At 36.8% G+C, this 13,483-nt stretch overlaps 1 protein-coding gene across 1 annotated transcript; it reads left to right on the forward strand.

Moving 5' to 3' along the window:
• The first annotated feature begins 1,194 nt into the window (after window positions 1-1,194).
• Window positions 1,195-12,077, forward strand: LOC107564617 (1-aminocyclopropane-1-carboxylate synthase-like protein 1). Its single transcript, XM_016249744.1, has 16 exons — window positions 1,195-2,083; window positions 4,136-4,752; window positions 7,144-7,203; window positions 7,648-7,718; window positions 7,866-7,935; window positions 8,063-8,129; window positions 8,761-8,858; window positions 8,987-9,064; window positions 9,143-9,243; window positions 9,775-9,864; window positions 10,184-10,229; window positions 10,320-10,461; window positions 11,470-11,612; window positions 11,697-11,850; window positions 11,960-11,985; window positions 12,069-12,077. Exons 1-16 carry the CDS (start codon window positions 1,480-1,482, stop codon window positions 12,075-12,077), a joined length of 2,376 nt encoding a protein of 791 aa, XP_016105230.1. The 5' UTR covers window positions 1,195-1,479.
• Window positions 12,078-13,483: the final 1,406 nt, after the last annotated feature.

Here is a 13,483-nt window from a genome sequence, read left to right on the forward strand (position 1 = left end):
ATAGAAATAGTTAGTAATAGAAATATTATCATGAGAATCACCATAAAAAAACGCATCGACTTACCTAACAACGAGCAATACATTTGTTGCAACATTTATTAATCTTTGTTGAGGTTCATTAATTAAAATACAACTGATATTTGTTTGCTCATGTCCAAATAATGTAAACAGACATAACTTTTATTATTGCATTCAATAAAGTTTTTGTAAATGTTGAAATTAACATTAACTGAGATGAATAAATGCTTTAGAAGTATTTTTTACTATTGTTAATTAATGTTGACTAATGTTCAGTAGTTAACTAATGTTAATAACTTGAACCTTAATGAAATGCAATTAAACATCAGACACACTAAAGTCATGAAAAAACATATACATACATATACACACACACACACACACACACATATATATATATATATATATACATATACATATATATACACACACATATACTGTATATATGAAGAATTTAATCAAAACACAAAAAGAAAGACATGCAATGCATTACCAGTGTACTCTCCTGGGCTGTTGTGATCCTCAACCAGTTTATGGCCTAAAACCTTCTGGCTTAAACGGTTTACGTAGTGCTGCAGTGGACTGCCTTCATCAACAGCAACAGATCGGGCCTCGTTCCACTGCACTACTCCTTCTAGCAGGTAAAGATGGAAGTGCAAGTCATTTGTACTTGTACCTAAAAGAAGAGAAAAAGAGCAGGTAAAAAATAATTTCAATCTACATTGACATTTCACAAATATAACTCATTATTTATGGCTCTTACAAACCTGAAATGAAGTGATTCAGATGCTGATGGAATGATTCGAGGGATCCTACGCCACGTGCACAGTGATACAGGGGCAGAATGAGTCCTCCTCTGGTCACCTCTCCAATCTTTCTGTTATATATATATATACACACACATATATATATATATACACACACATATATATATATACACACACATATGTTAATTTGTTTGTTATCAAATAACATTCACAAATATTAGTCTGCCTTAAGTAGAAGTAAATAAGTAAATAAATATATTGCAATGCTTCAAACATATTAGGGTAAACACTAGATGGCGCGCCTATGCAACAAATGAGTCTCTTGCCTCAACTTTCCTCTTTCTGCGCATGCGCAGCGCCGTTCTTTATTGTCACGGTCCAAATTTATCCCGGAATAAGGGCAGCACGCATGTGCCGTGAACCCGGATGTATCAGGACTTGTTTGAATAAAGAACAAAAGCAACGGGCTGAAAATGCATGATCGAGGCTATTATTAGAAAGTAAAGGAATCTGGTTCCGGTCCGGATAAAGTACCCGCGCTCGTTTTAGATGATTGATTACAGTTACTCACCCGTTGGAGTTTTAATATTTTAATGCATTTGCTTTTTAGTCATATAAACGCGGTACCAGACCAATGCGTGAACATACTTGCAGCAGTCTATAAATATAACATTGTAGCTTTATTTGTAGTGCAATGCATTTGATTCACGTCTACGGTAAAAAGTATGAACGTGGCAGCAACTGGTCCGAACCAGAGGTGCTGGAGCTGCTGCAGATCTGGTCGGACGTGCCCGTCCAAACCGAGCTAGTGACCTGCCTCAGAAACCAGCATGTGTTCAACCGAATCGCCAGCACTCTGCGGCAGAAGGGCATCAATCGGACCGGGGATCAATGCAGGGAGAAGATCAAAAAGTTGAAGCTGGAGTACAAGCAGAAGACTTTGAGATCCGCGAGGTATTACGAGCTGATGGAAAGGGCGCAGAGCAACCGATCCGCCGCAACCTCCGGTTCGACTTTGCCTTTATGGGGCGGTACGGTGACGAACCAGGCAACCGGACTGCAGGGGTCAGAGGCGCCGGGTCACCCGCCCAGAGTAGGTGAAATGCTGGAGATCAAGACGGAGGTGATGAGCTCTGATGATGAAGCGGCGGGCCCGCCTGAGATGATCTATGAGTTCGGACCTGTTGATGAGGATGATGAAGGCGCTGCTGAACACAAACATGCGGGTCCAAACACAGAGGAGATCACTGAGATGGACGGAGAGCAGGGAAACACACATGTCATCTGTTCCCCATCAGGTATCATAAACGGTCTGTTGATGGATGGATGGATGGATGGATGAACAGATAGACAGATATGGATGTGTAAACAAATACAGATACATACTTCAGTGATTACAGTGCAACAGAAAGCAAACATCCGCCTGAGATGATCTATGAGTTCGGACCTGTTGATGAGGATGATGAAGGCGCTGCTGAACACAAACATGCGGGTCCAAACACAGAGGAGATCACTGAGATGGACGGAGAGCAGGGAAACACACATGTCATCTGTTCCCCATCAGGTATCATAAACGGTCTGTTGATGGATGGATGGATGGATGGATGGATGAACAGATAGACAGATATGGATGTGTAAACAAATACAGATACATACTTCAGTGATTACAGTGCAACAGAAAGCAAACATCATCTGAATGATGTACTACACAATATTAAACACCGATGTTCCACTATACAGACATTTGTTGCATAGATAGATAGATAGATAGATAGATAGATAAATGTTTATATATGCATATTTCTCAATAATTGAGATTTTTGGGAGGCAAGTAGTTCAGATTTTTCCTCACCCTGTCAGCTTTTCACTGGTCCCACCACAATTTTATTAAAATAAATTTTTAACATTTTATATTTTTTGTCCTTTAAGTTTTCTTTATATGAGCAGAAACAGACTATTGTTTTTAATTTGCAATAACACATGGAATTTATACAGCTATTCACTACAGCTATAAATTCATAAACAATTTTTTTCTTTTTGGAAAATAATGGCATGCAATGTAATATTATACATTATAAATTGATTAGAATTATTCAACTCATTCTAACTAATTATTGTCACCGGTTATTCTTGCAATTTTGACTATTACTAATTTGACAAAATTCATTATCTGTGTTAGCCAAGTAGAACATGTTACCTTGGTCACATATTTAAATCAGCGTAATATCAATAACAGTATACAATTTAAAAGCATAAAAATAAATGTTTATGTTTGAATGATATAAAAAACATCTGGCTTGACTTCAGTAAACTACAAAGAAACAGTAACAAAACACCATCTGCTTAACACAGTACACAGTTGTTCAAAAGTTGGGTTGGTAAGAATTTTTAAAAATGTTTTTGAAAGACTTTTATTATTTATTTATTGTTTGCTCAGCAAGGATGCATTTATTTGATCACAAATACAGTAATATCAGTAATATTATGAAATACTTTTACAATTTATAATAACTATTTCTATTTTAATGTACATTTGAAAATGTAATTTATTCCTGTGATGGAAAACATAATTTTCACCATCATTACTCCAGTCTTGAGTGTCACATGATCCTTCAAAAATCATTCTAATATCCTGATTTGATGCTCAAGACACAATGTTGAAAACATCTGCTTAATATATTTGTGGAAACCATTATACAGTTTGTTCAGAATATTACAAAATTCAAAAGTACAGCATTTATTTGAAATAGAAGATTTCTGCAACATTATAACTTTTTTACTGTCACTATTGATCACTTTAATGCATCCTTGCGGAATAAAAGTATTAATTTCCTTAAAAAAAAAAAAAATCTTACAGACCACAAATTTTTGAATGGTAGTATATACATTTATGCATTTGGCTGGCATGTTTATTATTTATTTTTTGTGCATTTCATTAGCATGTGCATGAAACTATTTCATTGCAACAATGTGCAAAAAAAAAAAAGCATTGCATGGATGTAACATCAAGAAAAAGTTGAACTACTGTATGAGCCTGACCTACCAGTTTTAGCTGATATTATCCATATTTATTTAGAGGGTCTGTGCAGTTTGTGCACAGTGTATAGGCATTATTGCAGTATCTATGCCAAACCCTTTGTTGTGTCTCTGCTGTTGGCAGTGATTTGCCAGCCAGTGCCTTACTTTTAGCACCGCAGATGTTCTTTACAGTACTGCCATGCTATCACACCAACTGTCGCTTTAATAAAATTGAGATCATTGTTTAGTTAATTTTTAATTACGTTTTTATTTGGTCTTTTTTCTCTGATTGACTGATTTAATGCTTCATTTTTGATGATATCACACCACAGATTGCAGTGATCAGAACATGACTGGCTCCTCCGGTGCAGGAGTATCCCCGGCAACAGCTCCCATGGCAATGAGAGAAGGAGGTAGCCATGGCGACCAAGAAGGGGGTTCCGGATCATTCCATCAGAGGAAGCGTCGCCGAGTGGGACGTGGGGGCGAAGGGGTGTTATCGAATGCTCTGGCTGGGTATCTAAGCTGGCAGCAGACAGCAGAAGAGCGTTTCCTGGCTCTGGAGGAGGCCCGGATGCAGCAGGAGGCACGGGCTGAGGAGCGGAGGGAGCAGCAGGAAGAGAGACGAGCAAAGCAAGAGAGAGATCATGAGTTTCGTCTCATGTCCATGTTGACCAGGGTCCTGAGTTCATCACGTGGGACGGAAGACCAGAGTGCCTCCACCAGCAGGGAAACGTTCCCGGTGCCCAGCACATCACAAACCTTGCTCTCCTGTTTGTTACCCAACAGTGCCAAAACTGTACCCAGCATGCTTTGGGGTGATCAGACGGCCCAGTACAGCCCGTACCTGTCTCGCCGTGGCAACAGCATGCGGCTGCACCAGGGAATCCTGCAGGAAGGCTACAACCAGTATCACGCCAACAAGCACGACGAGAATTCAAACCCGCATGTTAGTCTCCCCCGAAGCTGTACTGCTTTATTATTATCGATTACAAATTTCTGCATGAAACGTATTGTACTATGATCTGGATTTGGAAAAATAAATTAAACATTTTATACCTATATAAGATTTATTTATTTTTTTGGTAAGAAATTTAGACTTTTATTCAGAAAGGATGCATAAAACTGATCAAAAGTGGCAGGAAAGACATTTATAACTATATAAAAGATTTATATTTTAAGTAAATACTGCTCTTTCGGACGTTCATCAAAGAATCATGAATAAATATATATTACAGTTTTCACAAAAATATTAGGAAACAGCTGTGTTTCTTGAGCAGCTAATCAGCATATTAGAATGATTTCTGGAGGATCATGTGACACTGAAGACTGGAGTAATGATGCTGAAAATTCAGCTTTGCATCACCGGAATAAGTGACATTTTAAAATAAAATAGTTATTTAAAATTGTAATCATATTTTTCAAAATGTTGCTGGTTTTACAGTATTCTTGAGCAAATAAATGCAGCCTTGGTGAGCAAAAAAACCAAACAACAACCTTACTGACCCCAAACTTTTGAACTGTAATATGGGTATATAAAAGTATAAAATGTATCATTTATTTTTCAAAGTCCAGAAAAAAATGTATTCTACCTGTTTTATGCAGAAATGAACAAATGACTGATTAGAAAAAAAATACTGCACAGTGCAGAACCACATTTTACTGCACAGTTCAAAACCACATGATAGTAAATAACAGTCATGTATAAGAAGTGGTGGAAGGGGGTTAAAATAAAAACCTAGTTTAACCCTTTAACTGTCACTCACAGTTTTGAACACAGACGTGAAAGTGCACGATCCAAACTTAAATTTTTATAATTCATGAACGAAAACATTTTGTAACATGATATTGATGTACCATTTTCATGGTAATGCAATGTTTGATTTTAAAATGGGTTTCAAAGGATGAATTTTGAGATTTAAAGTTTTCAATTTATATATAATTTCTGATGATTTCTAAAATGTGATAAGAGAAAAAGGCAATGAAGAAGACTTTTTTTGACAAAGGTCAGAACTCCTGTTATGATGTAGATTTTTGAGGTGCACTCTTGTCATAAATTACTCTATTATTTTTCCTACATAATTTATTTACAAAAACATTGGTAAAATATCTATTTAGGAGTCTTAGACCTTTCCAACGATATATACCGTATTGTCCCGAATATAAGACAATGTTTTTTTCTTGGAAATACATCTGAAAAAACGCGGTCGTCTTATATTCAGGGTCTAGACTTCGACATGTCAATAATACACTCACAATAGGTGGCGCCAAATACGCATAAAACGAGTGTGCCTTGAAATACGTAATGTAATGCGTGTTGTAAAGATCGCGAGTAAAAACAAAAGAAAAAGAAAACCTTACAGCTGCATGAGTCGTGACTGTCACGTTAGCTTGATGGGACCAGACTCCCTTTGGGATTTTAAAACGTAAGACCGTACCCAGATTTGAAGACTACAGTAAGATTTAACTTCTACTGTTAATAAGATTTTGGTAGGCTACTATTAGATGGATAGCCTAAATGTCCTAATTCAGATGGGCTACCTGTTTTTTTTAATTTTTTTATGGTATATCAAAAAGTGTATATTTTGTAAATGTGATTGTTGGTACATTTGACCAGTTTTTACCATACTTTCAAAACAAAAATTAAAATAGGAAAAATATGCAATATGAAAATAATTGAAGACAAAATGTGTTTTACTGAGAAAAAAACAGATTTGGTTTTTAAAAAGCCTTTTTCCAAAAGGTACATCTGAAAAAAGGGTTGTCTTATAATCAGGGTCGTCTTATATTCGGGCCAATACGGTAGTTTGTCATGATTAGATTAGGATTTAATTATAATATAGTGAAGCAAACTTAGGCGTCCCACAGAGGGGACGGGTGACAGTTAAAGGGTTAAATTAAATTGTGAAAATTTTACTTTTCAAGTAAAGGGTACACTCCCTGTGCCTAGCCTTTTTGTACAATTTTAATAACCTCCTTTCCTTAATTAGTTCATTTGAAATCATCTTGCTGTGTGACAAATTCATGTTCATTTTTAAATCAGTTTCATCATTCATTTCTAAAACAATATTCCAGTTTAAATCAAGATTAATATGATCTCAAAAAACTGCTTATATTAGAGAAGATTTGTTAAAATACATTACCAATCTACAGTCACTTGCTTAGTTCATTCTCTGTATGAGAGTACTCATTTGTTCTGATATTATAGACCTTGTATAGACCTTGTATAAACCAAGTATTGGTTTTAAAGGCAGTGCTTTGGTTAGTGCAGAGGCCACAAGTCTTTTGGGACAGCTTCTGTTGTGTGGTAATTTGCTGTGGTTTTTAATATTTATTTCAGGGCATTATAAACTTCGGAACCAGTGAAAACAAGCTGTGCTTTGACCTCCTGCAGAAAAGGGTAAGAGATGTGATTTACTTGTTTAGCATTCATAAGCGAAGATCCTTTTTCATTAGCGGTGATTTTCGCCTGGTGAGCAATAAAAAAAAAATCCCATTAAAATGGCATGAAGTGCTATATATATATATATATCACACTATCTTGGGAGTCTTGGGGAACGTGCTCTTTTGCCCAGTGGGCAACCACCCAAAACACCCTAGCAACTGAATTAAAACAAGCTAAATGCCATTCAGAACACCTTAGCAACCGCATATCAATGTCCTAGCAACCATCTACAACACCCTATCAACACCACTCACATTGCCTTCAGAAGAATATTATAGGGTTATTACAACCAAAAGAAAATCAAAAATCTTTAAATGCGCAAAAATATAAAGAATTGTCATTGAGTCTGGATATTACATGTCATAATGGTTGTTGACCGATTCTTGGTTTCTCCAACAGCTGATGCGACCTGACATGCTTCACATTGAACCTGCTTTCTTACAATACCCCGATTGGAAAGGCCACAGTGTGTAAGCGAGCATTTTTATTTCTTCTTTTAAGTCTCTTTGTTTTTCTGCAAAATCTAGAATTAATTTGACTCTCATGTTCGTGTAAAATCCCATGTTCAGCTTTCATTTCACAGTATTGATGTTCTTGGGTCTTTCTTTTCCCCAAAGCCTTCAAGAGGAAGTTGCTAAGTTCCTCTCAGACTACTGTCGTTCTCCCAAACCTCTAAAACCTGAGAATGTGAGTGTTTTTCTGCTTCTGCTACATCAGCATTCTATTATTTATGGTATTATTTCTGTTAAGTCTTCCTCTTTCTATTGAAAGAGAAATCCAGGCCACATGCTTATGTTCTTCGGTTCTTTCGCAGGTTGTTGTTATGAACGGTTGTGGGGCTGTGTTCTCGGCTTTGGCAGCTACGCTCTGTGACTCAGAAGGTATCAGACCATCTGGTCACCACAGAATATGTCTAGTCTCATGTCTAGTTGTGTTGGGGTTGTAATATTTATTTACATTCTCACCAAGGCTGCATTTATTTGATTAAAAATACAGTAAAAATGGTAATAGTGTGAAATATTATTACAATTTTAAAGAACTGTTTTCAATTTGCATGTAATTTAAAATGTGTCGTGTCACATGATCCTTCAGAAATCATTTAATTTGCTGATTTAGTGCTCAAGGATTATTTGATTAATTGAAAGTTCAAAAGGTCGGCATTTATTTGAAATAGAAATGTTTTGTGCCATTATAAATGCCTGTGACTTTTGATCAATGTAATACATTCTCACTGAATAAAAGTATTAATTTCTTTCAAAAATAAAAAATCGTACTGACCCCAATTGTATGAATGGTAGTGAATATTGGGGAGGCTAATAAATCGGGTATAGACCAATAGCAATATCTGCTTGCTGAAAATCAGAATGTTAGTTCTCAGTGATTATAGCCTTTTAATGAATTGAGAAAATGAGAAAATTATACAACCAAACAGTTTTTGATGGTGGTGCATTATTAACCCATAAGTGGCCATACGTCTCTGAAATGTTACTTGATATTGTTTGTGTTTTACAGATGCCATTCTTATCCCGTCGCCCTTCTATGGTGTGATTACGGAGGATGTGGGCTTGTACAGCACTGTCAAACTGCACCATGTGCCACTTTATAGTCAGGTTAGCAAAATTCGTAATATTTTATAATGTAACATTAGCATGTTATCGTGGTTTTCTGCTGTTTTATTTTTTGTTTCATGTGGCTTTACATCTTATATTTCTATTTGTATTTTATTGTGTTGGTACAGCCCACAGGAAGTGATGTCAGACCATTCCAGCTAACTGTCGAGAAATTGGAGAACTCTCTTAAAGAGGCCAAGAAAGAGGTTATTTTTTCAACTTAAACATACAGTGTACATGCTCACACTATATGGATCTCTTAAAATTGTACTTTCTTTATATAGGGATTGAACATCAAAGCCCTTATCCTGTTAAACCCCCACAATCCACTGGGAGATGTGTACTCGTCTGAAGAGTTGATCAGCTTTCTACAGTTCGCCAAAATGTGAGTTCAAACTGTTTCTCACAAGCACTGAACCAAAGCCATTCTTTCATTCGGATTCAGATCTTTGATATGTGATATAACTTAAGCCAGTGACATTTGATCAATACAGAAATATTAAAAGCATGTTATTACAAAACTGAAAATGATCATATCGACTCGTTCCAAGCCCATATAACTTTGTTTCATGTAATGCAACAGATGTTTTTAAGAATGTTTATGCTGCTCTTTTTCCATATAATAAAAGCATATAGTTACCAGAGACAAGGAGCTACCATAAAATGATCACAAATCACATTTGAACTTCACAGCTTGGCACCCTATTTGTTGAAGGGGTAATGGCATTCAAAACTTTTTGCTTGCCTAACTTATGGGTCTGTGATCGCACTTTGTTTTCCAAATGTTTCCACATGCTTCATTAAGTTGCACGTTATAGACGAGAAATTACATTTGTGTTCACGAATGCCATTTGAATTTCTATTTCTGCCCTCAGCGGCACTAATTTATTCATTCTTTCTCTCTCATTTGCTCCAGGCACAAGCTTCATGTGATCGTGGATGAGATTTACATGCTCTCCGTGTTCAATGAGACAGACACGTTTTGCAGTGTTCTCAGCTTGGATGGGTGAGAGACATGCACATAAACTATCTCTCGTATTTCTGTGCTTTTTCAATTCTAATTTACTTAGTTTTCTGCTTAATGAACTAATGTGCCCTGAGCTGAAATTGAAATGTACTTCATTACATGTCAAGGAAAATTAAATGTTGTGTTTAATGAATTCTAGTCAAACCTCTTAAAAGTGTATTTGTTGACGGAATTACAATTTTTAGCTGAAGTATTATTTTAATCTTTATTGTAATGTCAGAAAGGGCTCTATTTGCTCGGGGGTGCATGTGGATAATGTTTGTACAAATCATTACAAACTACACAAATGCTTGCACAGGTTGCCAGATCCCCAGAGAACCCATGTTATGTGGGGCGTCAGTAAGGTATGTCACTATTTCATCTGTCTGAAAAGCATTTCCTCAGATTCTTTGTATTGCTTTATTGCATTCAAACATGGTTGTGTACACATATAGGAGTTTGCTATGGCAGGAATTCGACTTGGCATGGTCTACTCGGAGAATGGAGATTTGGTTCAGGCCCTGGATCAGCTGGGCTACTTCCACGGAGTCCCAGGACCCACACAGTACCAGATGGTCCAGCTTCTCAGAGACAGAGGTACACGTTCTCTTCCTGGCTTTGTCAATGTTTTGTCTGTTTTTCACTCTGTGGTTGATTCACAATTCCCATACATTCCATCCTGTCTAGTATGCAAGATTAGTGTTGGTGTGTCCCAAATCGTACTGTTAAAAGGATGGTATATTGTTTCCGGTTGGTTTTTCCATGCCTTTATGTACTTAGGGGGCGTTTACCTGACACCGTTTTCAACTAAAAATGGAAAACGTTTTATGCATTTTTGGCCATTCATTTACACGAAAATGGCGTTTGGGGGCCTGAAAACGCAAAGTTTTCAAAGTGCATGTTTTTGAAAACTATACAGTTAATGTCTCTGTGTAAAGTACAAAAATGTGAATGTGAAAACGGTGACATCATGCACATGCGCTTTACGTGATCAGTCTGTAGGAATACGTATATGCTCATACGTGTTGTGTTTCTTTACGAAGTGACATCGCCAACGTCTGTCCTGGCATGCATAATACAGCATTTTTAGTCGGTTTTGCAGATACGTGTGAACGGGAATCATTTTGCGAATGTTGTTGTCTGTATGTGCAACTTTTCAAAAACACAAAGGAAAAACTTTTAGTATATTGTTGTCATGTAAACGTACCCTTTAACCTTTTGCGCTATATGCATTTATAGCATACTCCAATTTTGGTGTACTGGCTTAATTCAATATTTACTTTTACTGCACAGTGTGTTAATAATTTGGGACTGAAGCTTTCAAGCTACCAGAGTGCATCATAAAATTGGTCTATATGGCTATGTTTGAAGTTTTCTAAAGCCGTACAATTGCTTTTCTAGATGAATAGACCAAGATTTAAGTCATTATTCACTGATAACCTTCCTTTCTGGTGAGGAATTGACTATTGGACCTTGAGTCACTGAGTTGAACTCAAGTACAGTAACAGTCCATTTCATGAACAAATCATTTAGATTGTTTCATTGACAAGACTGATTAGTTTACAACAGCACATGGCTGAGTGAGATTTTTTTTGCGGTTTCTAGACTGGCTGAATAGTGAGTTCCTTCCGGAGAACAGACACAGGCTAAGAGAGGCTCACAGCTTCATGATAGAAGAGCTGAAGAAACTGGACATACCTTTCTTGCACAGGTCTGCGGGTTTCTTCATCTGGGCGGACTTGAGCAAGGTGAGCACCTTCAGAGCAGATTTCTGCATCTAAACTCTTTCAAATCAGTCAAGTTAAGCCAGTTTCTGTATGATGTTTTGGTAGTATCTGAAGGAGAAGACGTTTGCCGAGGAGCTGTCTCTGTGGAGGTGTTTCCTCAAGCACAAGGTTCTGCTGAGCTGCGGTCAGGCCTTCAGCTGTGTGTCTCCAGGCTGGTTCAGAATCATCTTCACTGATCGACTGCACAAACTGCAGCTAGGTCTGTCGATCACTCTCATTCACATTTCAGTTCCTGTCTTCTTGTAGTGTCTCCTATGCAGTCTGGGGATGTGATTGGCATTTATTCCTTTCACATCCTTGTTTTCCAGGTGTGCAGAGGATTAATATTTCTCAAGTAAATTTATCTTATTTTAAGATTTTTTTGATATTTTTACTAAAAAGACTAACTAAAAACTCATTAAGAAGCATTTTTTGCAGTTTTTATAACTGTGTGTAGCACCTGCGACTCTGCACATCCTTCCAAAGGATCCCAACATTAGAAACGAGAGACAGATGTTCATTTTTAACAAGATCCCTGATCATTTCAGTCAGATCTTAACAGTTTGAGTGGCAAAAATCTGTTTCGGCTTTGCAAAGAGACTTTTATTGAAGAATAACTTTGTTGACAGCCCGTGTGTAAATGCAGCAAAGTTCTGATGCTCATTTTTATATTAACGTCTTAAAGGCAAAGCACCAGACAGACCTTTTAATGTTCTAGAGAGAGTGCAAAGGTTTTTTTTTTTCTTTTCTGTAAATGACTTTATGGTGCAAAATAAAATATTACTAACATTATAAAGTATAACTCAGGGGAAAAATAATGTATTATATGACACCTCTAAATAGTTTTTAAATAATTCTAAGATTTTGTTGGGGGGAAAACTTTTTAATTGACTTGGCTATCAGTTTTGGGATAAAAGGTGATGCGTTTCTTTACTTTTTGACTTTTCTTATCTTTACAAGATGTTTTTGTTCCATAAATGCCTTTTTTTTTTAACACCATGGTTGCTTATCAGTTTTCAGCTTCCAAGGAAAATGCCTTGTTTCAGATCTTCATTGATGTTAAATGTTTTAAAGGGCTCCTAACTGAAAAAAATGAATCAATCGTTAATTAAAATGTTTTATGTTAAATTATATTGTCATTGTGTTATGTTATGTTGCTCCTTTACAATGACCTGAGACCAGATGCCGCAGTCTCGCTTGTATTGGTGAGAGTACAGCAAAACTGATCTGAGGTCTGTGGCAGAATGTGAGCGACAGGAAATAACCATGTTCAGGGGTTTCCTGTGAGCCCACCTTGCTGGAGAAATGAGAGTGGTTCTTTCCTGTGCCGTTTAGTCATTGCCATGACAACACAGCAACCCTCATGATGTATCCCCACGGTTACTGTGGTTCAGCCTCTTGTGTCACTTTGACGAAAGTAAAGCAAGTTATTATACACACACAATATATATATATATACACACACACACACCAGAGGCTGGGCCACAGTAAATGTGACATGCATATATATATATATATATAATAATTTTTTTTTTTGATGGTATCTATTCTTCTCCAGTTCTGGACTTTTGATAAAATGCAGCCTTTGAGCACAGTAAAGTGATTTATAAAATATAATTTTCACTTTCCAAACCACATTGACTCACTGAAACACTCACAGGGTTTCTGGGGGAATTTAACCACTCACAGTGTATGTTTATGAGGGGGGGATAAAATGCAGCCTTTGAGCACAGTAAAGTGATTTATAAAATATCATTTTCACTTTACAAACCACATTGACTCACTGAAACACTCACAGGGTTTCTGGGGGAATTTAACCACTCACAGTGTATGTTTATGGGGGGGGGGGGGGG

The sequence above is a fragment of the Sinocyclocheilus grahami genome, unplaced genomic scaffold, assembly GCF_001515645.1.
Source record: "Sinocyclocheilus grahami isolate Dianchi unplaced genomic scaffold, SAMN03320097.WGS_v1.1 scaffold950.1, whole genome shotgun sequence".
Taxonomy (NCBI): Eukaryota; Metazoa; Chordata; class Actinopteri; order Cypriniformes; family Cyprinidae; genus Sinocyclocheilus; species Sinocyclocheilus grahami.

What these genes read in the sequence shown, in the direction of transcription:
- LOC107564617 (XM_016249744.1), top strand. Translation starts at nt 1,480, where the DNA reads ATGCATTTGATTCACGTCTACGGTAAAAAGTATGAACGTGGCAGCAAC. An exon ending in GATTGGAAAGGCCACAGTGT is followed by an intron (nt 7,719 to 7,865) that starts GTAAGCGAGCAT and finishes TTTTCCCCAAAG; the next exon opens with CCTTCAAGAGGAAGTTGCTA. An exon ending in CCAGCTTCTCAGAGACAGAG is followed by an intron (nt 10,462 to 11,469) that starts GTACACGTTCTC and finishes TGCGGTTTCTAG; the next exon opens with ACTGGCTGAATAGTGAGTTC.